At 40.7% G+C, this 25,207-nt stretch overlaps 1 protein-coding gene and 1 long non-coding RNA gene across 4 annotated transcripts in view; both read left to right on the plus strand.

Moving 5' to 3' along the window:
* The window catches only part of CTBP1 (C-terminal binding protein 1), a 235,257-nt gene that overhangs the window by 77,447 nt on the left and 132,603 nt on the right, over positions 1 to 25,207 (plus strand). Inside the window, exon 1 of one of the 3 annotated variants that reach the window (XM_015624119.2) lies at positions 7,609 to 7,670. The exons of the other annotated variants lie outside the window; for them this stretch is intronic. Within the exon in view, the coding sequence (XP_015479605.1) occupies positions 7,664 to 7,670 (7 nt within the window). The 5' untranslated portion in view covers positions 7,609 to 7,663. Of the gene's footprint in view, positions 1 to 7,608; positions 7,671 to 25,207 lie in introns of those variants that run through there. 3 annotated transcript variants of the gene reach the window in all.
* LOC117244264 lies at positions 7,962 to 23,787 on the plus strand. The gene is made up of 2 exons (XR_004497011.1): positions 7,962 to 21,646; positions 22,045 to 23,787. It is a non-coding gene; the product is annotated as an uncharacterized LOC117244264 (long non-coding RNA).

A 25,207-nucleotide genomic window follows, 5' to 3' on the forward strand; every position in this document is an offset into this window, starting at 1 on the left:
CGCTGAGGGAGGTGGTGCCAGGAGCAGGGTTGTGTCTGCAGAACTCCAGAGCTGGGTCGTTCAGTTCTGTGTAATTGCATAATTAAAACGCGGCGTTTCGTGTGGCACACCTCACTCAGCAGAGAGGGAGAGAGAGATCCTCAGCTCCCTGGCACCTCTGCAGAAATCCCACCCTTTTGGCCAGAGGTCTGTATCCCTGCTCAAGCCAAGGAGGATCCCTTTGGAAGAGGGATTTGGGTTCAGTGCCTCCAGGGCAGTCCTGGACTGCTCTAAGATACCGAGTGATTTAACAATACTGTTTGATTGTTCTGGGGATAGGGAGACAGGTACAGACAAAGATTCTGGTTTGATGCCTTGGTATTGGCAGCGCTTCTGAAAATGGTTAAACCTGCGTAAGCAGTAGTAGTTTTTGGCAGGACCATTCTTTCAGAGGTTCTGAGGACTCTGGTGTGCCAAAGGCAGCCGTGTGGTGTGCAGGGCAGCTTCTTTCACCTCTCTGGAGGAGACTTCACCCTTCATTTCTAAACCACCACAGTGTTTCAAAATCCAGACATTATCTGTTGTCAAAAAAAAAAGCTTCAGCACAGCCCTCAGCACTTGTGTGTTTTATGGAATACTGTGGAGCTTATTGTGAATTAATTCAAGACTCATAAAAATTAGTATTTACTGCTGCTAAGAATTATAGGCTTCTACCTTATGACCTACCAGGAGTGAAGAAACAAGCTGAGGTTTGGGTTTTGGCGGCCTCTTGAAGGTCAGTGAGACCTTGGTTGTTGGAGTAAAGCATCCACCAAGCCCGAGCGTGACTCCAACCACAGAAGCCGATCCCTCAGTACATGCCCAGCGTTGTCCAAGATCTGGGGCCAGGACACGTCACTCAGGACCATCTGCTGAATAATGATGTGGCAGAGTCCACAGGCGGCCCTTGTGTAAGCAACTGGAGGCACAGCTTCATTCTGTGTGTCTTAACTCTCAGCAGAACGATGGATGGAATGAGAATGGAGTGGTTGCTGCTGGAAAACTGGGCTAAAGAACTATTTCTTCCCACAGAAATTCATCAGCAGGTGTTATTCAGAAGGAAAGCATTTTTTTCTAAAAGGCGTGGTGTTGCAGGAGAGGTTACCAGAGGAGTCTTGAGCTTGGCTTGCTTCACATGGATTTTCTGGCATGAGCAGAGGGGCTGTGCTAATGGCTAAATTGGAAGGCATCCTAAATATAACAAGGAATCAGGATATGATATAGAAATAACAGAGATTACGTTGAACACTGGGCTAATAGAAGTAGAATCAAATTCAAAATATAAAATCAAAGGTCATCTCTTGTAAGTGAGTAATAGCAGAGTTTTGTAAAATAGAAACTTGCAACAAGATTCTCATTATAGATAAATAGTACTTGGATGATCATGGGATTTGCTTTAGCAGCCCCTGTGATATGCATAAAAACAAGTGAACAGAATAATCTGCTCTATCAGTATGAGTTCATCATTTCTGAACAGTTTAATGAGTAAGGTGAAGAGGCTGTCATCTCAGAGACACATGAGGAATATATTCATCTTTAGATACTGTGTGGAGCAAGAGGAAAAAACTGAAAGCCAATGGCTGCAGAGGAAAAAAAAAATGGTACAAACAACTGCTGAATGAATGGAGGTTGAATTCTGGAAAAGGATTCTTGGTGAGCAGAGCCCCCTAAGTCCACCACAGCTTTCCAAGGAGAGTGGTGGCAAGAAAAAACCCCAAAACAAAAGAGGGAATTTCTTAATACAGAAATCTAAGTTCATGAAAGAATTCATTTTATATCACTCCTATAACATCCCAAGGGAAATCTCAGACCTGTGTTCCTAAGAAATGTATTATGCCTCTAGTGCTCATAGTGCTCTATTCAAACAATTTAATTTATCTGTGCAAAGCGTGGATGTTAAAACTATACTTGGGACAACCAGGTCTGGAAGTAAAAGCCTGTTGGGATAAATGTTGTGATACAATTACCTTGATATGTAGGCTTAACGTGTAATAATAAGAGAAGAACATATTTAAGTAATGTATAAAATATGTCACCACAAAAACAATGTCCAGATATCCTTCAGAAGGAGCTCAAAAGTTCCAAAACAATGCTCCAGGGAAGAAAATCAAGGAGAAAGTAGATTAGCTACAGAAACTCATTTCTGGATGTTTTTCTTAATAGTTGCCAATTTGAGAAAGCTCATGGATTCTTAAAAGCCAATTTTAGATTTTAATGCAGTATCAACTGTTTTCTTAAATTCCTTATGGTCTCAAAATTTCACCCATGAAACATCAGCTATGTTTACCAAAATATTTTCAAATTTAGATGAGGGTTGCAACACAGGGAGATAGTTCAAAGAAAGAAGTGTGTATCTAGTGTTGACAGTTTTGCAAAATGATGTGAATATGCATTCAGAATTTTCACTGTAACTGAAAAAAATAGATTTTTACTCTTCCAAAAAAACCACAAAAAACATCCCCACCCCAAACCCCAACCCTATCATTATAACACATTTTGACTTTAAAAATAGCGTTTGTTCTTGTGCTTTAAAACAGAAAGTATCAAGGCTTTTTAGTGGAGCAATTTATTCTATCACCATTGAAAACAAATGTGGAGAAAGAAAACTCTATTGGGTTCTGATTTTTTTTTAAGTTGCTCTGCAAAGAATAGATCCTACAAATCTGTGACTTCTAATGCCCTACAAGAGTGCAAAGAAAAGAAAGGCTTAACCAAGAAAATAATAACATGAGTTCATTGTTTTATGATGGTAACTGTATAATAAATATTGTAGATTTGACAATTTAATAGGTGAGTGAAAGAAATGCTCAGATGACTGAGAACACAGAGATTTCACATCCCCCAGCCCAGACCTGCCTGTGGTGCTGCCTCCTGTGTGCCCTCCCTGCCCTCACCCACCTGGGGCTGCTTTGGGTATGGCTGAAGGTGAAGCCACGAGACCCCAGCTGGAGTTACTGAGTCCAGCTCTGGGGCCACAAAATAAGAAGTTTGTGCATCTGTTGGAGCAAATCCAGAGGAGGCCATGAAGATGCTCAGAGGGCTGGAGCACCTCTGCTATGGAGACAGCTGAGAGGGCATCTTCCAGAACCTAAAGGGAGTGAGTGACATGAGAGCTGCAGAGGGACTTTTGACAAGGGCATGGAGAGACAGGACAAGAGGGAATGGCTTCAGACTGGCAGAGGGCAGGGTTAGATCAGATATAAGAAAGAAATTCTTCCCTGTGACAGTGGTGAGGCCCTGGCACAGATTGACCAGAGAAGCTGTGGCTGCCCCATCCCTGGAAATGTTCAAGGCCAGGTTGGATGGGGACAGGAGCAGCCTGGTCTAGTGGAAGGTGTCCCTGCTCACAGCAGAAGGTTGGAGCTGGATGATCTTTAAGATCTCTCCCAACCCAAACCATTCTGTGATTCTGTGATAACTGGATGTACAGACAAGATAAATGCAGCTGTCTTGAGGGCAGCACTTCACAGCATGATAGAGATTTATCAGAAATGTTTGTACTTTTGGAGAGACAATGGTCTGTCAAGGCCTCTGACAATGTGGGAGGCGCTTGCTTGGAGTCAGACTGGTAGTGCAGAAGTAGACAAATTTTAACTTGCTTTTAATTGAGTAACTTAAGATATTCAATAATTCCAGTTTCCAAGAAAAGAATGATGCAATTTAGTCTTGAAGTACTTAATGAAATGATTATTGAACTGGGTCAGGCCATAAAGTGCCCTCTAGCCCAAGGTCCAGTATGAAACATAAAGCAAAACCAGGCCAACAATGCATGGTATTTCTAATACTTCCAGCCTTTAGCTATTTCCAGAGTACAGACTTCTGACCTGACACAGCTTCTGTGTTGCCCTCAGTGATACATAGATCTATACACAGATACATACAGATGTATTTATTTTTTTCCCTCCTAGAAGTGAGGCTGGTGGTCCCTTTGACTCCTGTGGATTTAGGTCCCTGCACTCATCTGGGAAGAAGGAAGGAATAGAAGAAAATGTACCAGGAGTGAGTGACTGGAACCAGATAAAAAAGTAATAATGGGCATTGTTGGCCACTGGAATGGCTCACAGATGTTTAGCACAGAGATGTTGTCATTGGGTGATGAGATAAAGATGCCCTGGTATATTTGATTATAATACTTAACATTGCACATTTTAGAGCAGATTAGGTATACATATCTGCATGTATGCAGTCTTAATATCAGGGATAAATTTGTGTAATTATAGCTCATAATTTGTCTGGTTGCAGCTATTTTTGAAAGTTAAATAATTGCTGATAGAAGGGAGTGGTAATTTATGGCAAGAGAAAATGCTCTCGCCTCATCTTCTGTGGAGGGTGGTGGGTGTAATTCTGAAGCTGGTCCTGTTTGCTGCTTCTCTAAAATATTCACTGCTGCTATCTGTAGGCACGTTTTGGGGACTGAAAAGATTCACAGCAGTGTGGGTATTTTCTTAGTAAATGAAGTGATCACCATGCAGAACGCTTGTAAAATATTTAGATAAATGGTTGTCTGTACGTGGGGATATGTATGTATGTTTTCTAAATAAAGATACTTAGTTTTGAAAGAAAATAACATAATAAATTTCTGGTTGCTAATAATATGCCAGAGAATAGATTTTTATTTTTTTTTAATGATCTATGTTGCCACAGCTAGGGAAGGCAGCAGCTTATTTAAGTAGTAAGCTGTTTTTTAAGGAACCATGTCTGTTCATTAACTTAACAATGTTCAACAAATGATTAGATTGAATTGTGGATATTGCCTTTGAGAAGATGAATGTCATGAGAAGGAGCTGATGGGATTATAACTTTGAATATGTTCCTGTTTATGTGTTTAATGTACTATTAAATGTCATTTGTTTAAGAAAGAATTAAGTTAATAATGAATCTAGTATAAAACAAATATTGTTTTTGTATCACTTAGGCTGTATTTGATTTTTGTTTCATGACAACAGTTCAGAATTAAGATTCCATTATTTATTAGCTAGAAAAAAAGGATGACAAACAGCACATATCATGTGTTTAGCTAGGAAATCTGTGGAACTTGAAGAAGGGGCTAAACATTATGGACATAAAATACTCAAAAGCATGAAAGCCTGCTTCCAGGAAATGCTGGGTATTTTGCTATAAAATAAATATTTGGAAGATCTGACAAGACCTCAATCATGTGAAGATACCCTGAAAGCACCATGTTATCTGGCATTGTAGAGGATTAAGACTCTTAATTTAAGACAGCCTTCTAATGCAGTTGGTATGGCGTAGTTAGCCTGGAGAGACCAAGTACTAAGGAGTTTCAGGAACTAATAATTGTAAACTTTAATAAATGTGATCCCATTATTTTAAATTCTTAATTTAGGACATGATTCAGAGCTGTGCAGGAATAACCCAACACAGACAGTGGACACTGAGGAGGTGCCTAAGTGTGTTCTTCCCAGTAGTGAGGCCTTTGCCAAAGAGATGCTCCATCTTCCTCCCTGAGAAAGGAAGAACTTCTTCAACTCCTTTCCAGGAGGTTGGGATACCTCTTTTCACTGCATTCCTCAGTAGGGAAGAATATCCATGCAGGAAAACACTTTCTCATGTGTAAAGAATAAGACCTTCAAATTCAGTGGGATATATTGTGTTCCTAAGTTAAAGCAAGCTCTTTAAACTTAAGAATTATTCAGCAGGCACAAAATTATGACCAGCAGGGTCAGTCTATCAGATTAAGACACTTGCTCTGAGTACTTAAGAGTATTTCAGTACATTTGCTGTCATCCTAAATGTGCTAAAAATCTTTGCATACTCCAGCAATAACTGCTGAAGTCTGACTAGATAAGGAATTAATTTGGTGTAAATATTTCCCTACGTAAGTAATCTGGTTTTATTACTTTTAACGCCAAAATCAGCATCATATTTGAAGGAGTAAATTATAAAACAAGGAGAAGTTTAGAAAGTAGTTATTGCAGATATGGTAGTGAATTCCCTAGCCACCACTTCACTCTGGGGTTTGGTTGTTTTGTTGTTGTTGTTGTTTTTGTTTTTTTTTTTGGTTACTTTCGGTTGTGCTTTATAAAACATGTTTATAGGCTATGTCAGCAATGTTCTTCCTCAGTTGCTGTTGCAAAGACTATTCTTGTAGTTTATCACAAAATGCCAGATTTGCTCAGCATGTAATTTAATCTTATGCTTGGAAGCACCCACATTACTTGGTTATCATGAAATTATTCTTTAATAAAAATGTATGCTTTGTGATCTATATTTTATTAACTTGGTGAGTCAGTTTATCGATTGTTGCAGATGCCATGAATGTATAATTTGTCACAGTTATTGGTTGCCTGTCAGCACTTCGTAGCGTCACAATGTTCTTGGCTCTCAGGGCACCTTAGGAAAAAACCTCTCTTGATCTGCAAAAGAAAAGCTTTCTCCTGTAAATTATCAAGACTTGGGTTGATATCAGGTTTATCACTTCACAGCGTGTATTATCCTGTATTAGCCAAACTCTGAATATATTCATAATGTGGCCTGCTCAGGCAAGGGCTTTGAGCAAATACAATTTAGTGATTTTAAATGCTGGGGGTGAGGTCAGAAAGAGCACAACATCAGAAACAGGAGGCACAGGCATTGTCACTGTTTCAGTTCGCTCTGAACTTAGAAATTATTAGAGTCACCAGAACGGAAAAACAGAAGAAAATTCTGAGGCTTTTTTATCTCCCTCTTCTATGGCAGTTAGTTTCCTGCTGTAATATAAAGCAATCATGAGTTCTGTTGATTGAAAAGTTTATTTTCAAGAATGAATGTTAATGAATTTGAATTTTTTAAAACAGCCTGTTGATTCCATATATTTTAGCAAAGCAAATTATAGCCACAATTGTTTGACTTGAATAAGAAACTTTGCTAAGAATTTCGCAGCGGTGATACAGATTAAGCAGCTTTGCATGCTGGAGTGGAGCTGTGTGGTTGAAACATCTGCTGGTTTCGTTTTGTTATTTTTGAAGGCTGGTTCTGCATCCTGGGAGCTTTTTGAAGGCATGCACAGAGCCTGTGTGCCATGCCAAAACCAGGGGCTGAGCTCAGATTTTGGCTGGAGCAGTTATAGTGGTTTATATCCCCTCGTCTTTTTGGATTCTCGAAAATATTACTCGCTGGTGCTTCCCAGCAAACCGTCGTGATTTAGGCAAGGGCATCCTTCCACATAAAACAGAACGAGTTCCCTGGGTATTCCCCAAGTTTTTGGTCTCTATAATTAATGTACAGTGGGGGGACTACATAGAAAATCCGGGAAAAGGCCCTGCCCTAATCAAGAAGGGCAGAGGGAAGTTAAAAGGGGGGAGCGAGAGAAAGGAAGAGGACAGAAGGAAGAAAAAAAACAAGTAAGAAAAAGGGTGGGGAAAAAGAAGGCGGGGTGGGGAAGGAAAAAATAGAGGAAAAAGGGAGGAAAAGAATTAATCGCGGGGGGCGGGCGAGGAGCGGGCAGAGGCGCTCCCCGCCCCCGCCGCTCCCGGCCGCCGCCGCCTAATGAGCTGCGCTCTGATTGGCCGGGCGCCGGCGGCGGGCGGCCGCCATTGGCTGCGGGCGCGGCGCTCTCCGCCCCCATTGGTCCGCCCGCCTGCCCCGTATTTTCAGCAGCGGCGGCGGCGGTGGCGGCGGATTCCGGTGTGGAGCCGGCGGCGGGATGCAAGGTGGGCGTGTGGGCGGATGGATGGAGGGCGGGATGGGGAGATGGATGAACGGATGGATGCTCTGTACCCGGCGCGCTGCCCCGTCCCTGCGCACCGTCCTGAGCCACGATGGTCGATATTTTTTTATTTTTTTTTTTAATAATTATTTTTGCACCGCACCCCCGGGCGGCCGCTGGGCGGGGGCTGCGCCAGCGCAGCGCCGGGGGCAGCGCCGGCCGCATCCTGCCCGCGGCTCGGGAGATGCGGCTCTTTGTGCCGGGGGCAGCGGGAGTTTTCCCGGGCAGCGCCGCCGGGAGGGCAAGGGCATGGATCCCGGGTTGGCTGCGGTATTCCCGGCGCCGGGGGTGCTCCGGGAGCGCCGCGGGTGCCCCGGGAGCGCTGCGGGTGCCGGGTCCCCGCCGCCCGTCCCGGCGCTGCGCTGCCGTGAACTTGGCGAGCGCGGAGTTGGCGCCGTGGGTGTCTCCGGTTGGGAAATCGAGGTTTGCGTGTGCTGAATTGCGGAAAGTAAACGCGAATCGGCTGGGGGGGGGTGTTAGATCCCGGAGGAAAAGCCGGCATTCTTACCATAAGTTATTTATGTGGATTTGCCAGATATTAAATATCTCTCCTTCGATTAATTGGAAATCGATGTGGTTAGGTGCGGTTATCGGAATATACTTTGGCATGAGTTTAAAATAACAAATATGAAGTTAAATATCCTCTATTTTTATCTTACACGTTTCATGGACAAATAGCTCTGTTATTTTGCAACGTATCTTCTTTTTCATGAAGTGTTTTACAATTAACTGTATTTATTATATTTCTTCTGCATATTTAACATCTTGCGACAACCGCATCCACTTTTTTAAGTTCTGAGTTTCCTGGTGGTTTTCATGGCAAAAGTTATTTCTGATGACGATACGTTTTCAGACAGAGAAATCTGTCAGATTTTGCAACTTTTTTCTCTGTGGCATTTTTCTCTGCATAAGGCTGCAGTTAGGACTGGGTTCTGTGCTTTCTGTGCCATCTAGTAGTTAGCTGGGAATTTAAATACACTGTGAGCATCCCCAGCTGGAGATGGTACTGGAAGCTGTAGTATATTTGTACGACCACTTCTGTGACGTGTGAAAAGTGGAGATTTTGGATAGAAATAATTATGGCCATTCAGAAATCAGTGCTTGAATGTTTCTTTCAAATAAAATTGCCACTGAACCTTTAAGGTGCCTAATATAGATTTTGGGTTAAAATCAATGGTTGTGTCGGTGTAGTCAGTGATATTTGCATCTGCACGTGTGATTAACCCCTTGCTGTGCATTGCAGAGGCAGAAGGATGCTTGTGGGACCAGCTCTGTTGCTAGGCCTGAAAACTTGATTTTTTTGTTGCTAGCCTGAAGCTGTGAGAATCAATACAGATTTTTACATGGAGTGATGGAAGAATTTCAGTCTGGCCCTACCAAGCAGGAGCAGCCCCTGCTCCTCTGGGGTGTGGGAAGTGTCCAGAGGAGCTGCACTGCCCCAGGCTCGTGTGTCCTCACCTCCTGCCTCAGCACCCATGGGTGCACAAACATCCTGAGTGCCCACAGGAACCGTGACAGAGGGGACCTTGTTGGCTAAAATGATGATGGATAGGAACAGTACCTGTTGCACCACCAGTGATTTGTCATCTCCCAGGGAAACCTGTGCACCTGTAGTTCTTTGGTAATCTACTCAAATCATCTGAAATGAGAAACACCCAGGGAGTTTAAGTTGACTTTATCAGTGTGTTGTAATGAGGTGATTGTGATTACTTGAGTAGGTTAGAAGTTCAGAGAGTTATGTATAAATTATTATTATTTATTATTATTATGCTATTTATACAAGCAATCGGTACTTTTAAAATGAAGCCAGCTACAGTTCAGCAATGGCTGTTTGAAAGTAGAAATACCCATGTGTACATTTTATGGCACTTTGATTTTGTTACATAATGGCATGCATAATTTTCATGCATTATATAAAATTTTCTCAGAATATCCCGAGAAAACAGACAAAATAAGGTCTACGTCTGTTTGATACCTAGTGAGACTTTCTTAGCCTAAGTAGCAAGTTATGGTTTCTAATAGTGTGTAAACAATCTGCAGCCAGGCTGGCAGGCGTTGCCTGCTTGTGGCAGTAACAGAAATATGAAAGATAATGTGTGCACTGCAGAACTGAATTACCTTCCACGCCTCCTGCTTTTTTTCTCACCCAGGCAGGTGAGGGGGAGCAGATGAAGGCTTTCCTTTCCCTTTGGCACAGTACTGGATTGCTTCTCTGGTACAAGGCAGAGATCCTGTGACCCCATGGAGCTGTGGAAAATCTTTTTGGTTCTTAGTCTAAATGTCGCTAAGTCTAGGCTTAATATCTAAAGAAGATGTATGTTACTAAAAAATATATTTTCCAAGTATGAATAGATAATAAACTCTTAATAAATGTTTTTTCTGAATATTGAACATAAAAAAAAAGGTTAGGTTAGAAAAAGTGAAACCCTCTTAGTTGTTTTTTGGGGTTACATGTTATCCTAATTTTATGAGTTGGATAACAGATTTCAGCGTGCACGAAAAGATTTACATAGATAAAATGAATTTGTTAAACATAGATTACTAGAGGTTTGGCATCAGCTATATGGATAAATCATTCATTCATTGCAAAACAATCTCAGAATTTCTTATTTTATTTTATTATTTCTTATTTTAACTACTTGTGGGTCTGAAACAATTTAAGTTTTAGTAGGTGCTGTCTAGTTTTTTTGTTGCAAGTTTTTGTTTGCTTTTTTCCTTTTAACATGACCTTGATGGATGGAGAGAGAACATTTCCTTGGTGGGATTACTGAGTCTTCATGGTGGTAGTTTCTGTCTTACAGTGATGTGACTTATGGTAGCACTTTTCTCTGATAGCACCAATGTTTATTTCAAAAGTATAATTTTCATATTTAAACACATGCAGTGCTAGATTGGAAAACTTTTTTAATGACAATTGCATGGCATGTTTGTTGGTAAATGGTTATGTTGAATGACGGGAGAAAAATTAATTTGTAGTTTCTAAAGATCTGTGATTTTTATATCTGTTATTTAACAGAGCTGTAATGTTATCACCGAGCGCTGCCAGTTGAGTGTGAAGTGCAGTGTGTAACATTTCTTGGTAGTAGAGTTGCTCTGAGTGGAGAAATAATTTAAGCGGTACAAGGATTTTTATAGTCCTCTTGTCACAGTTAACCGTTTTGATGAAATACGAATTTACACAACATCTGCCTTTTGGGACCGGCGTTCCCATCAGAGCCTGCTGGTTTCCCACAGCAGCAGCATCCTGCCTGGAGCCTCGTGGCAGGGCAGGATGGGCTGGAGCCTGCCTGGTGGATGGGAAACCACAGCACTGGAGGGATTCACTTGGTGTATCTCCTTGGGGAACTTGAGCAGGAAGTGCTGCTGCTGGCTGTGAGGGTGAAACCTTTCAGTTTCACTTTAGCAGAAGGCATTGCTCGGGCACAGAGAGGTCCCTGACCCGCAGCTCGCTTCTGAAGTCCCTGCTAATCCCCCTGATTCCTGTGCTTGTGTGTAGGCACAAAACATGTTGTGCATGGGCTGTTGGTGGGGTGTGGTTTGGGGTCTGGCACACAGCACTGCAGTTGATTTTGGAGGGAGCAGCACTCTGTTTCTTCAAACTGCTGATGAGGACTTGCAGTGGGATGGGGGAATCCAGCCGGACCTTGCAGTGTCAAAGCAATGGGCTGTTTCCTCGAGACCCTTCTGCTCTATATCCCTGTGGTGGTCACTCTTCTACCAGAGGGGAAGAGCTGGAATTTTATATGGTTGCACCTATCAAACTTGTCTCTTCAGAGACCATTGTGTCTTTCACTGTTTCATTTTCCTGCCCCATGGGGTGGAGGGTGCCTCTTGCCACTCCTGGCCTAGCTCAGAGATGGTCATTAATGTCCGACTGCTAACATCTTTGTGCGCATCCCAGGAAAGGCAAGTTCACAGGAGGGTAAAGCAGCCTGAGAGACACTGATGCTCCTCCTCGGTAAGGGCTGGCTTGGGAGAAGAGATCAGAAGGAGCTTTTGGAAAGATGCAGTTTCCCATCATGGGCCAACTTAGGGCACAAGTAGTCTTTCATATCAATGAAAAACAGGCACAGTAATGAGAATCTGTAGAAAAATGTTAAAAATAATTCTGTACCACTTCTCCCACTTTTCCTACATGGCCTATCTTGGCTAGTAAATGTTCCAGACCACTGCTGTCCCTCAGGAAAGAAACTGTGCAAGTGTAAGGTCTCAGCCTGGGATGAGCAATATTCAGTGCACGAAAGCGGTACTGAAACACTGACACTAAGTGCTGTTGGCACAACATCCTGCAAATTTTGAGGCACAATTTTAAGAAACGAGTACTCAAAGTAGAGGTTGTACAACTTGGAAAGTCTGGCGTGTTCGTTCTCTTGGGCTGTGTAAGCGATCTCAGTGCTCACTGCTATTTTTGCTGTCATTCAGGGCAAAATAATTGAGGTCGCTCATCAAGCAAGCTGTGGTGTTGTGAAGACAGCAGCAGACTGTGCCGTGTGCTACCTTTACATCCGCATTTTAGGAGATGAAGCAAAAATAGTTCCGAGTGTCATATCTTGGTGAAACCATCCAGCAAAACCTCCTGATTCTTGTACAGATATTTAGTTCAGCCTTCTGCTGCTGCTACCTGAGTCTTTGCTTCTAATTGATCTCTTACTCAATAATTGCAAATTATTACAATTGCTTGGTCAGAGTGAAAAATTACATGTAACAGGTTGCTGTTGTAGGGGAGATCAATCATGTCACCTTATAGTGGTGAGGGAAAGAGCCCAGACTAGTTAATGGTCTCTTCTTTGGGTTATCCTTCTGTAAAATGGGGATAATCATCATTATAAGAGGTGCTTTAGGACTCACTAAATATATCTGAAGCACTTAGGAATCATAGTTAAAAAAAATAATTGCCTAGTAAATTGTCTACTTAATAAAATGTAAAAATAAAAGATGTAGAATATATTAGGCTTCATAATCATTTAAATAGATGCATGTAGTTTATTTACCTTCTCAATGAGAACTAACAACCATTGAAAGCAAATAGGTCTTTAGGAAAACTATATTGGCAAAATGAGATTATTTAAATTAAGGTTTCCAGTTCACTAGTTTAAATTACTGTTACATTTATGATTTAGGCTCTGATTTAAATCATACTTTGTACTGTTAGCATTCAAAATTTATCATCAACATTGAAGCTGTGAACACAAAAGACGTTCTTGGCAAGACTTGGGGAATGCAATGTCAGTATATTTCTCTGGAATACTAAAAATTTAGAAAACAAAACCTTTGCCTTGACACTTACGACTTTTGATATATGGGGGGAAAAAACCCTTAAAAAGACAAGCTGCAAATGGTTGTATTTTAGTCAACAGACCAAGGGTGGGTGTTCCAATGGCCTGGAAAGGGCCAAGGACTTAGTAGAGGTACTGTTGGCATGTGGCTCTGTGGTCATTGGTCTTTTTAGAAGGGAAGGAATATTTATAAAGTCTTTATTGAATAAATAACATCAATCTCTCCATCAAATATAAAAGCACTGGTAATGTTTGCTGTTGCTTTTGTTGATTAAGAGAAGTACCAAGAAAAATTGTTTTGCATTTCCAGCAGAAATACTGCCGAGTGGAAAGGACTTCCTAGAGCTTTTTATTCATTTATTGTTCTGCTGAGCAATTAGAGGAACAAAATCTCTTTACATCTTTTTTACACTTGACAGATTGGCATTTGTTTTTCTCTGTTTAAAAAACCCCAAACAACCAACAAGCTGAGATTTTCTTCAGGAAGGAAGGAAGTTTAGACCAAAGTTTCCGGAATTTTTGACTCTACTCTTGTGTTACCACAGATGGGAATACGAAGGGGAAGGTGGGCTTCATGTGAAAGTTGCAGGTAGCCTTGTAAGCTGTGGAAGGCTGTAAAAACTCAGGACCACCTCTGCCTCCCAGCAGGAGCCATCGGCAATTCCAGGTGAGTGCACTGAGAACATGGTGCACTTACCTCTCTTGCTTGATCTCTTTTGGGTGGTCAAAGGGGATGGACTGCTCACTCTTTTCGTGTATGTTCAAGGTTTTGTCAAACTTAAATGTCTGTGAAATCAGGAGCAGAAGGATGGCTTGGGCATGGACTTACTAACCTTTCACTTGCCTTTAGGAAATGTTGTAAACAGGGATCTGATTTGCATTCGTTAAGAAATGGTAATTTCAGCTTTAAATAATGATGCTTTAAATTGTGATCTGCTTTTGTGTCTTTAAGGAGTAAATACCAGATTGCATACATAGTTACATACCTTCCTTTTTTCATTCTTCCTCAGAATATGTTGGACTAGAATAACCTCTGAGTTGTTACTGTGGCTTATTAGCACCACGTTTTGAAACCCAAGTTCAACAGTCATATTTTCTATCCTCTCCTAAAACAAAATAAAATCCATTATTTGCTGAATTGTTCAAAAATATTGTTTGGCTTATTTTTTGTGTACCCACTTCAGTGACCAGAATGTCAATGAAGGCTTTGTTTAAATGTTTTTTTCTTTATTTTTTTCCTTCCAAATCCACCCACACATACACCTGTTCATCTAAGACTTTTGGGCCGGATATCAGTTCATTTGGTTGGGCTTTATGGCTTTTTTTTCCCTCCTGCTTCATTCAGTTAACTGCTTGCTGTCAGTTCTGGCACATCCCCTTGTTTTCTGTAAGTTGCCCATGGAAAAAAGGCTTGTTTCCAAAGGCAAAGAGGTAATCTGGCTGGGAGTTGGATTAACTGTTGCAGTAGCTCATGATAAACATCTGTTGCAATACTCCCAGATGAGAACATTGCTTTCAAAACTATTTACTTCACATTTAGAACCGTTCACTTTACTTGTGGTTTTATTTTTTCCCTCTCCAATTACTAAGTTTTTTTCAAAAGGACATAAATCCATATAGTCCATCTCAGAGACTGTGTTTATTCTATGATACAGACAAGGAAAAGGGGTTGTTGAGTTACTGTTCATGTGCTGGAGCCCCTGAATATTTCTGACTGGAGCGCAGAAGCATGTGCATTCCTTAATAAAATCCAACTGCAGAGCAGCCCCTGGGAGTGCTGCCGTGTGTGTGTGTCCGTGCTCTTCCTGTGCTGGAGTCCTCTGGATGTTTTCCTCCTGTTCTGAATTTGGCAAGATAAGACTGGTGGGGAGTGGAGTTTAACTTGGATCTGAAATCCAAGGGTGGGTATGTGTTTGGAAGGGTTTGGCTAAGTGGGCTTGGGACTTTGCCATTGAGGAAACCTTCTGCTGTTTATTTGGAATATTTTTTAAATGTTGTTTGTTTGCTTGCTTTATACATTTTTTTAAAAAAAGCTTTTTAATTCTAGGTTGAATAGATAAAATAGCAGCTTGTTTTTGAAGTTAGGTCTGCTAGCAGCCACTTACTGCTGTAGCTGAGGATCAGCAAACAAGCAAAGCAAGCTTTAGTAGGTTTTCCCAAAACATCAACAATCTTCTCCCCCACCCCACCCAAACCACAAAACCAAACCATTCTTGGTGTCTCTGGGAAAATAACATTGGAAAACAGTATGGAGTACCTCAAATGGCGAGTGTTTCCAACAAATCGCTTTTCTTTCTTATGTTAATAAGGATGATGCTCTTAACGTCATCATGTTCAAAGTAGTTTCACCCATATTTCTCAGAAGCTGAAAAGTATTTTGTGCTGAATTTTGTATCTAAAGGTTTCCTATCACAATCGAAGAAATCATCTGGATACTTTACATATGTGTTAATCTTTACCAGAATTAACTCTCTTTGCATAGCAGTCTAACAGACAAAGAAAGGGAATTTCCAAATACCAGAGCTACTTGTAGCAAAATATAAGAGTCTGTAACTTTATTTCTTGCTGGTTTTCTTAGGTCTGGCAGAACCCATGTTGTTTTAGCAATAAATCTGTAAGAACAGCTGTTCTGACTCAGAGCAAGCACTTACAATTCAATATCCTGTCTCTGATGGTGATCAGCAGGTATCTAGGGAAGCATACAAGAACAGTGATAAAGTGATGGAATCTGAGGTGAGATTTCTTAGTTTACCAGTTTTATGGTGGCATCAGGATTTTCAGAATCTGTCCTAATCATAATACTGAAATGACAGGTGTGAGACATTTACCAGCCTCAGCTTTGTCTTAAAGACCTCCTAGTGCTAGGATGATAAAAAAAAGGAAAAAAACCTTGAAAAGTAATGGATAGTATGTAAAAGAGAGAGAAGTAATGGGATAGGCTGGGAAAAGGGGAAAAAAGGGACTATAATTACTGCACAGTGTAAAGGAATAGCAGAAGAAGATTGGCTTGTTACCCAAAAGGTGAGACCCATCTGCACTGGAGCTTACTGAGGCCTTGCCTGGCAGGCTCAGCCATCACCTGCATCGCATCATTTGGGCATGGGGGAGACAAAGGCAAAACCAGGACATGGAGAAATAGTTGGCTCGAGCCTGGTTCAAGGCAAGAAAGATGGTAGAGGGCAGACAAATTAGGTGTGGGAGAAGAAACACATGGGAAAGGGGAGTGTGATGATGGGAGTGTCCAAGAAACCTGTAGAAACTGAATTATTCTCTGTCTGTAAATATCTGTCCATTCAAATTGATGAATAAGAAATGCTGTCTGTGTAGAAAATTTGTTTTGCAGGTTTGTACTGACACCCTTGGAGCATTGCTGTATTTTTCCCAGGCTTCAAGACACCCAGGTTTTATTTTTAGTGCTGCCCTGGGTTCTATTTTGTGGCGAACCTGTTCCAGCTTGCTGCAGTCATTACTACTAAGACCATCTAAATAGCAACTCAAAAAAGCTATTAAAGCAATGTAAATAGTAATAAATTATTTTGGTTTTGTGTGGATTAAAAGGTACACTTAGGATGGACTTGGTTTTGGGTCAGGTTTTTTAATGCTCTAGAGCAAAAGCATGACAAGCCTTACTTACATCACGGGTGTGCAGAGGTGATGGTGCTGTACTTTAAATAAAAGACACGAGGGCGTTGTGACTGGGATATTGTCACTGGAGCAGTCACTTAAAAGCTTCCCTAAAAATCTACTTTTACAAAGGTGTATGGAAAACTGCTATTGACTATCTAAAGCAAATTCAACAATAATATCCAGGAGGTGTTGGAATGGATGAGGAGGTGTTGAAGCAAACTGCTCACCAAAGTAAGTCATACTGCAAGCTAGGATCAAACCTGACAAATCCAGGGTTTATTGTATGCTGTAGGATGAAGAAAAGAGGATGGATTTGAATACAAAAGGGCAAAACCCATCTTGAATTTAAACACAGTTTATGTAATCCTGTGAGCAAGGAGGGTTGGTACAACCAGAACAAGTGACAGCTTCCGCTGTGGCTAGAGACCAGGCAAAGGGGATTTATCAGCTCAGACAAGGTGGGTACAAGATTAAAAAAAACCCATACTGGTCTTTAATAAGTTGATGTTTTCATATGTATGTATATAAATAAACATAAATTAATAATACTGGTAGTATTATGTGTATATGATGTTAGAACAATGTTTCCCATAATTAAAGGAAAACAGTGCAGAAGCAGCTTCACCAGTATGGGAATGGGAGGGACTAAGACACCGTGTTTCAGGATCCAGCTTCATGAACCTTTTTAACAGGATTGCAGGAAATGGATCTTTCTCAGTTCCCAAGAAGGCTTTTCCCAGCCTGGCATTCTCAAATCCAAGGAGCCTGGAGTCTGGGGCTTTTTTTCTCCAATATGTGGTGTGGAAGATGCTTTGATTTGCATGCTCTTACAGTGGCAGCTGTGGACGGGAGGACTACAGGAGTGAATTGTGCTTTCTCTTTTTGCCAGAGAATTTCACCTTTTCCACTGATTATCCATGGTCCTGAAGAACCTGAGTATTTGTTTTCTGTTAGCAAATAATTTTATATGCCACTTCCACAGTTACTACTCTCAGTAGGAAAATAGCAGGTCTAACAAGGCATATATAAAACAAAATTTTACAAAATCTAATAATCTGAGTTGTACTTGTTGCCCTTACTATGCAGCTTTTTATTAAAAGGTTTATAAAGGTAACATGTCAACACTGACTTTTCCCTCCCATCGCAGAAATGTTTCTTGTGTGGTTTAGATGCTGTATAACCACCTTAGAATAAACAAATATTCTTGAGAATCAGCCTGGATGCATTTTTACAGCACACTCAGGACTTTTTTATAGATGGTTTTGTATTTTCTGTTACATATCTCCATGTTTGCCTGCCAGATCCTTTGTAAGCATCCCAGTGATTTCACTGGCATGCACAAATAGATGTCTCTGTTATATATTGAACGTAAAAGAGAATTTACTCTTGAATTTCAACCTTCACTTAAAAATATTTGCTTTTCCTATATCCTTACAGGATTGACTTTCAAAAGGAGATTCCTCAGAATCAAGGAGGAATCTGATGGCACATTTGCACATCAGTTTTTAGTGCCTTTTTTACACTCAGATTTTATTTAACTTGTATAATTCTGTTGTGGTTTCTTTAGTAAACAGAAGTAGCCCTAGAATTCTGTTTCACAAGTGCCTCATTATGCTGAGCTGCTAATAGTTCTGTTAGTATTGTTAAAGTATTAACAGAAGAATAATAATTGCTCTGCTGTAATTGTATTGAGGCTAAAAAAGCATTCTCATAGAATATTAATGAGATCCTTTTTCGAGGTATGAATTACTGTTCTTAGGACAGAAAATAATAATAAAAAAAGAACCATCCTGGAGAAACATAATAATAAAAATCAATAAATTAATAAGGCTTTGATTTAGTCTTGAACTCTCTTGCTCCTCCTCTCCTGACCCCATTTGTGCTTCCTGTAGGTCCCAGGGATCTGCTCTGCACCATATGTGCTCCTGTACCTCGGCACCACAGGGGGCTGGGAGACTTTTAACAATGAATTTTCTTTGGGTTTTTTTTTTTTTTTTATGTTTATCTCAGCCTTAAATTACTTTAACCTTATTTAGTCTTAAAAACTGTGACTGTGGAGCTAATATTTTATGCAGCATTGAGAGGAACTGGAAGTGCTTTTCATTGCTATGCAAAATGCAGCTGGGGAATGGTGCAGAATTAACGACAGGGAGCTGTGCTCTTGAGAGTGTGAGCAGTAGTTTATTTTCATTTCTGTCATTAAATATCTTATTACCAACTATTTGTTTTTTCTTTCCTCTCCCCTGCTGTGCAAAAAAAAAAAAAAAAAAAAAAAAGGAAAGGTGATTACTAGAAGGTAAGAATTGTATAAATGCTGGAAAGTACCTTGAATCAGTGACCTTCGGTTGACCTCCTCCACTGCTGGTGTGAGCCCTGAAATTTTTTTTTCAGAGCTAAGTTAACACCTCTGCCATCCTTTCCTTTCATCAAATCTTACTCAATTTCATACCAAGTTGCTGATTTGTAAGCAAAATCCAAATATAGGAATAATGAAAAGAATGATCTCTTGTAAATCTGAAGAGAGTGCATCAGGATACAATAAATCACAAGTGTTTCCTGGGACTTGCTTGACCATTAAAAATCTGCAGTTTATGTTGCATAATACAATTTTCTGACTGTTTTTTGATAGCAGCTATTTCTAAATAGGCAAATGAGATGTCATTGCAACACTTGGCTTTTTCCAGACCAGACCCATTGGTCGGAATGAAAAAGACAGTGCAAACTTGAGTTTGTTGGTTGTTTTCTGAGATTTCAAAGGGACTTCAATTCATATTCTAAAGCATGTAATTTCTTTTTTCAGTCTCATCTACTAGCTCCTTGTCATCCTTCATTCTCCCTCGTCTGACATCAGTTTCTCTCTTGTCCATTTAAAACTGAAACTTGAAAAACTGCAGTTTTATACTTTGTATTATTCTTCTACCCCGGAGCTGTTTTTAGTGTCTTTATTGCAAGTAGACAGATGGTGATATTTGGTTTCCTGTCAGTTTTAATGAATATAGATAGGAGTGATAAGAACATTTGCTTCGTTTAGCAAACTTCCTTTTCTGGCTTTTAATTAATGAAGTGCTCACTGGTGTGCCGCTGCTTTTGTATGTGCTACAGTAAAATCTCTTGTACGACTCAACTCGTAGTGTCGGATAATGAGAAAAGAGGATGAAAATAACTTTTTCTCTCCAGATCCTTTAAAGTTTACTTACCCAGACTTGGAACACCGCAGACATCAGCCATGGAACTGCTCGTATGAGCTGCTGTAGCAGCATCCTTTGTAGCTGCGTAGTTTGGTAATATTTTGTTTTGATACCAAGAACCCAAAGGAAGTGGTCTGTGTTTGGTGTCTGCTTAACCTTGGGTGAGGTTCAGCTCGGCTTGGGAGTGATTTGCTTCTCATGCAACTTCTCAAATAGGATAAGGTCCACAGTAGAAACTTGGTAAAAGGGAAAAAAAAAACCCTTGGCTTTTCAACCTTTTTTCCCTGCAGTTTCTCCTGCTTCAGAGAGAACCAAAACACTAATCTTTAACACTGATTATTTTTTTTTTTCCAAATAGTTTGATTTCTGTGTTAGCTTAGCACAGACATTATTTGAGATTATTGTGAACTATTTTAGAGTTCATTATTTTTAAGATCTTTTTCCAGTGTTTAACACTAAGGGGTTTTCCTTTCTCTGTGTATATTGGGGTTTTAATACCAAGGCAGAATCAGTGCTTGTAGGGAAAGTTGTTTAAATAATTTCTGCTTTGCCATAACAGTTTTGGGTTCTTTAATGGTAAAAGTAATCATGTCTGTGTGTATAAAACGTTGCTGTGGGTAAAGTCTGAATCCTGGCTGTGGACTTAAAATCTTCTTTAGCTTGGTAGCTCTAATAGTTTAACAGTATCACCACATGGAGAGGAGTGGAGTGAAGGACCACAAGGTGATCTTTGGGAACATTATTTTCTAAGTATCTGACTATTGCTAATTCTGAAGAAATGGATTTTAAACCTGTTGTGTCTTAATATTCCTGTTTCTTGAGTTAAAAAATGGACTAGATTTTGTACTTTCTTCGGGACTTTTGTTTTGCTGTAGCCTTATAAGGGTAGGATTTGGTTCCCTGGTGGCAAATCTGTTCGGGGAAAAAAAAAAAGTTGGTTTATTTTAGCAAAGCTGTTTTAAAATACTCCAACAAGCCTGGCAGGAGGCAGAAATAGTTGTTATTTTATGTTATTTCTTAGGTCTTTCTGAAAACGTCACAAAGTGCAAACCCTGTTCCTATGGAAAACTCTTCTCCCTGTGAAAGATTACCTCCATTTTAAATGAGTTAAAAAAAAACCAAATTGTTTTTTCTGATGCATTTGGTGAAGGCAAATAATCAGGTACTTGTGCTGTGTTTATTGCACGGATGGTCTCACCTCTGCACACAGTGACTGAGGTTTTGAGTGTGTCCTTCCTTCCCAAAGGTCACAAGTAAGAAAACAAACCCATGAAAAGGACGTCTCAAGAACAGCTTATGTTTAAATGAATACTTTCTGTGCTTGTGTTCACTGTTGGGGGGTTTGCAGTTCTCGTGGCTGTGTTGGTTTGTGCAAGGGTGATGAGGAGGGAACGTGTGAGCCATTTCAGAAGGAACATGGATCTCTGTGGGCAGCTGCAGCATGGTGCCTTCTGCTTCAGTACCTGGAGGCAGCTCGTGTTCTGTGGGACCAAACCCAGGCATGCTCATGTACTCTCTTGTTATCAAGAAGGTCCTTTCTTCTGAACTAGAAATTAACCTTGTTCCAGACAGCAGCACACAGTTCCAGGGTCCATTTTAATCTATTTTCTGTGCAGAAATCAGTGTAAACAAGAAATTCATGGTGGTGCCTCCTGGTGTGTAGGCAAGAACATTTTAACATTGTTAGTTGCAATATTAAGGTTGTGCTTTTCATCTCATTCTGGTTCTTTGTCATCCTTCAGGAAACAGAACCACGTGTCTTCTCTCTTGTAATAAAAGAATGCTTTCTGATGCCTCTCAGCTGGTGTTCCTCACTGTATTTGACATAGGTATTTGTGAACTTTATATGAAATCTACACTTGAATTAATGGGAAAAATAAACACATTTAATTCAGACCGAATAAAACCTTCTCCCTCTGGAAAGAGACCATAGTCTGTATGTGTGGGGTTCATTTTTTCTTTAGCATTTGCTTCTTATTCTCTGAATAATTGTAGTTGCATGTTCTCCTTTTCAATATTTGCCAAAATCTCCAGCAGTTCTTATTCTCTCATATCTTGTTCAGTCATGAGCCAGAAGGAAAGAAAGTCATCTGGAAAAGAAAACCCACAGGGCTTCATTCCCTTCCCACGCCCCATCATTTTCTCTCCACATATTTGAAGATGTGAAGCAATTTAGATCAGCGTTCTCCATCGTTCCTTTTTCCTAACCCAATTCCTCTTCTTGCAGAGAGAAACAAAAGGAAGATACAGAAGAGAAGTTGAAGAAGAAAGGAAAGACAGAGGAAAAAATAGTGGAGAAAATCAGAACTGAGTTGGCTTTTCTAAAAGGAGTTGTCCAGGAAGCAAAATGAGCAGCTTCCCTCCTTTTTTGTCTTTCTGTTTTTAGCCCATCCCAGCTACTGCAATTCTGAGATAAGTGGGTCAGGCAAAAGGGCATAATTAATAGTGATTTCACAGTTGCTGTGGGTACAGGAGAGCATAGTGGGAAGAATGGATTCAAGGAAATGTTGGCAGGCTCTCAGTGGAAAGCTCCCAGCTGAGCCCTGGGTTGCCATGCCCATCTTCTGCCATGAGATTTTGTGCCAGCCAGGTGGGAGCTGGATCAGATTGGGAATAGAGCAGATGGACGCTCTACTGGATGCTCTGGTGGATGAAGTGCAGCACATCTTAAGTACGCTGAATTTAGTATGGGACAGGATGCATTTGTGTGAGCAGCTGGGGAAGGGATGAATCAACCCTTTGAAAAGCATTGTGGGGAAACAAAGAGCTAAGTACCCTGACCAGGGGGCATAATGGCACATAATTTTTTCTGTCAGATATTCTGAGTTTATTACTGAGGAGCATTTCTTGTGTCCCACATGCACCTCCAGTTTCTGTTACCTTGCAGTGCTTTGTTTCCTCTGGTTGGTGATCACGTAGCATCAGCGAGGCTTGCGTGGGATGTGGTGCACATGGTCCAAGGACAGCAATCTGTGCATTTCTGCTGAGAAATTAACTTGATTTTAACATCTGGAGATAAGGAGAGAGCACGTGCAGAAAGTTACAGTTTGAAGGAGCTGCTGCAGAGAAACTTCAAACAGATATAGTGGCATTGCTTTCATGGAAGATGGATGGGCTTTCTGCAAAGTTTAATTGTATTTTTTTTCCTGATGGAGCCAAGTTGCTGTGTCGTGGTCAGGAGATGGTGCCATGTTTTTGGATGCTCCTAAAGCCCTGATGGATCTTTCCGAATTCTGGTGCCCCATCTGCTCTTGAGCAGGTGGAGCCCCTTGGATTAATATTCCCAACAGTCTCTGTGCTTAAATTCCCAACATCACCTGCCTGTGTTGTAACCAGAGCCTGCAAGAAAAGCTTTTTCTGTGTTGAGGAGGAAATGCCTGAACAGGAGCTTTTTACATCCCTATGACACATTCAACGCAGACACTCTGGAAATGGAGTTGGTGGGAGCAGCGTGTACTTGTTGCTCATAAGGATTCACTTCACATTAAAGATCCAGCTGTGGCCTTTCAGAGCCAGCTGTTGGGAGATGACTGATGTGCATCCCGTGCTGGAGATGGGTTGGTTGTGAGGTTGGACACTTGTGCTTGCAGAAGAAAGGCAATGTATGGGATGGGCGCTCCCTGATGAAGAGGGGGAGTGCGACCCCCTTTCCCCATCACCTTGGGAAGATGATCTTATGTTTTTGCCTCCAGAATAGTAAATTCATGTTTTTAAATCTGTAAAGTGCTTGTGGGTACCAACATATTGCAGAATAGTTGGTTATGTACATCTCGTGGTTTCAGCTCTTGAATGCAGAGGATGAAGCAGAAACATCTTAGGGGTTGGGTTTTTATTTTAGATCAAGTCTATGTCTCAGATTTTAGGACATATTAGTAAACTTCATTCTGCTATTTCTCCATGTGGGTTTGAAATTTATGGTATTGAACCTTTGTCCTTTTCATTAAAGTAAAAAAGACTGTTCTCTCTGTGATTATGTCTGTGTTATTTTGGTTAAATAACCTGAGACCTTTACTCAGATGATTTAAAATGTTTTGGGTTTATTCCTAAAAAAAACACCCAACTTTCTGAAGGATTTTGAAGGAAAGAAATTAATTTCTCTGAAAGCAGTAGCTCAGTCATCAGCAGGTCTGTTCTGAGAATGAGTATGTACAGCCCACACAGGGGCACATTTGATTGTCGGATAGACATCAGTAACTGGTATTTTTCTTCACAAAAGAACCTTTTGCTTAATACTGAAGACGTATATAGTCCATTTTTTCAAAAGCAGCATCTGAAGAATGGCTTTAGAAATGTTAGTTATTATCAAACACAAACTTTGGAACATTTTAATTTTTCTAAATTACGGTATTAGTGCAAAGACAATAAATTGGAACTGAAGGATGCTTTCCAATTTCTCCATGCTTTAGACAAAACACTTGTGCATCTGTATCTTTTTTCTGTATGTTGAAAGTGCCATATGGAGAGGTCACTCTGTATTTCAACTGTGAGATGAAATAGGCTACAAGTAGGAAGCCACTCTAAACCAAAGGGTTTTTCAGCGAAGGAAAAGCCCCAGATTTGCTTTTGTCCTGTGGTGGACATTTATACTGTTGACTAATGATTATGATTTGTTGTATTCTAACAAAGAGACATCAGTGGGCGGTTTTTTTGTTAAGGGGGAAAAAAAGATGACATATGTAGGAATAATGCTGTCTATAAAAGCTAAAAAGCTTGAAGGCGAATACAGTGAGCTGGAAAATGGTGATCTGGATCCTTAGTAAACAAAACGTAGGTGGGCAACTGCAATTACATCTTTAACACACAAATGGGGAAAAAAAACCCTTCAGTTCTGCCTGAGTTGCCTTTAAGTCAAATGCAGGGGCTTAAAGAGAGAGACAATGAAAAAAGGGAAGAAAATACCAAGTATTTGGCAAAAGCCTGGTGGGGGAATGTGGTTATCATAAAGGCCATTGGGGAAAAGTAGATGACTTTGTGGTCATAAGAAGCTGCTCCTCCTCAGTTTTATAACTTGCAGAGTAGAACCAGCATAACTTAGATCTGTCCAAAAAGGCTCAGGAAGAGTGAGGACAAACTTCTGTTGATGATCTGCTGTAAAGCAGTGGCCTGATGGCATCTGCTGAGGGGAAAAATTATGGATGGCTAAGGTCTCCAGGGAGGATGGAGTGCAAAATGATGCTTTGGTTGTAACTGAATGCACGTTCTGCATCTTTGCAAAATTAATACTAGTTTCATCCTGGAGAAACTCAGAGTGTGAGCTGTCAGCATAAGAGTGATTGAGTTTGCTCAGATCAAGGAACAGGATGGGCAGAGGAAAGAACAGGATCTGAAGCTGGGTGTGGATGTTGGAGGAGGGCTCATTTCTGGGAAGGAAAGGCATGTCAGAAAATAGT

This window comes from Parus major, chromosome 4 (genome assembly GCF_001522545.3).
Source record: "Parus major isolate Abel chromosome 4, Parus_major1.1, whole genome shotgun sequence".
NCBI classification, from domain to species: domain Eukaryota; kingdom Metazoa; phylum Chordata; class Aves; order Passeriformes; family Paridae; genus Parus; species Parus major.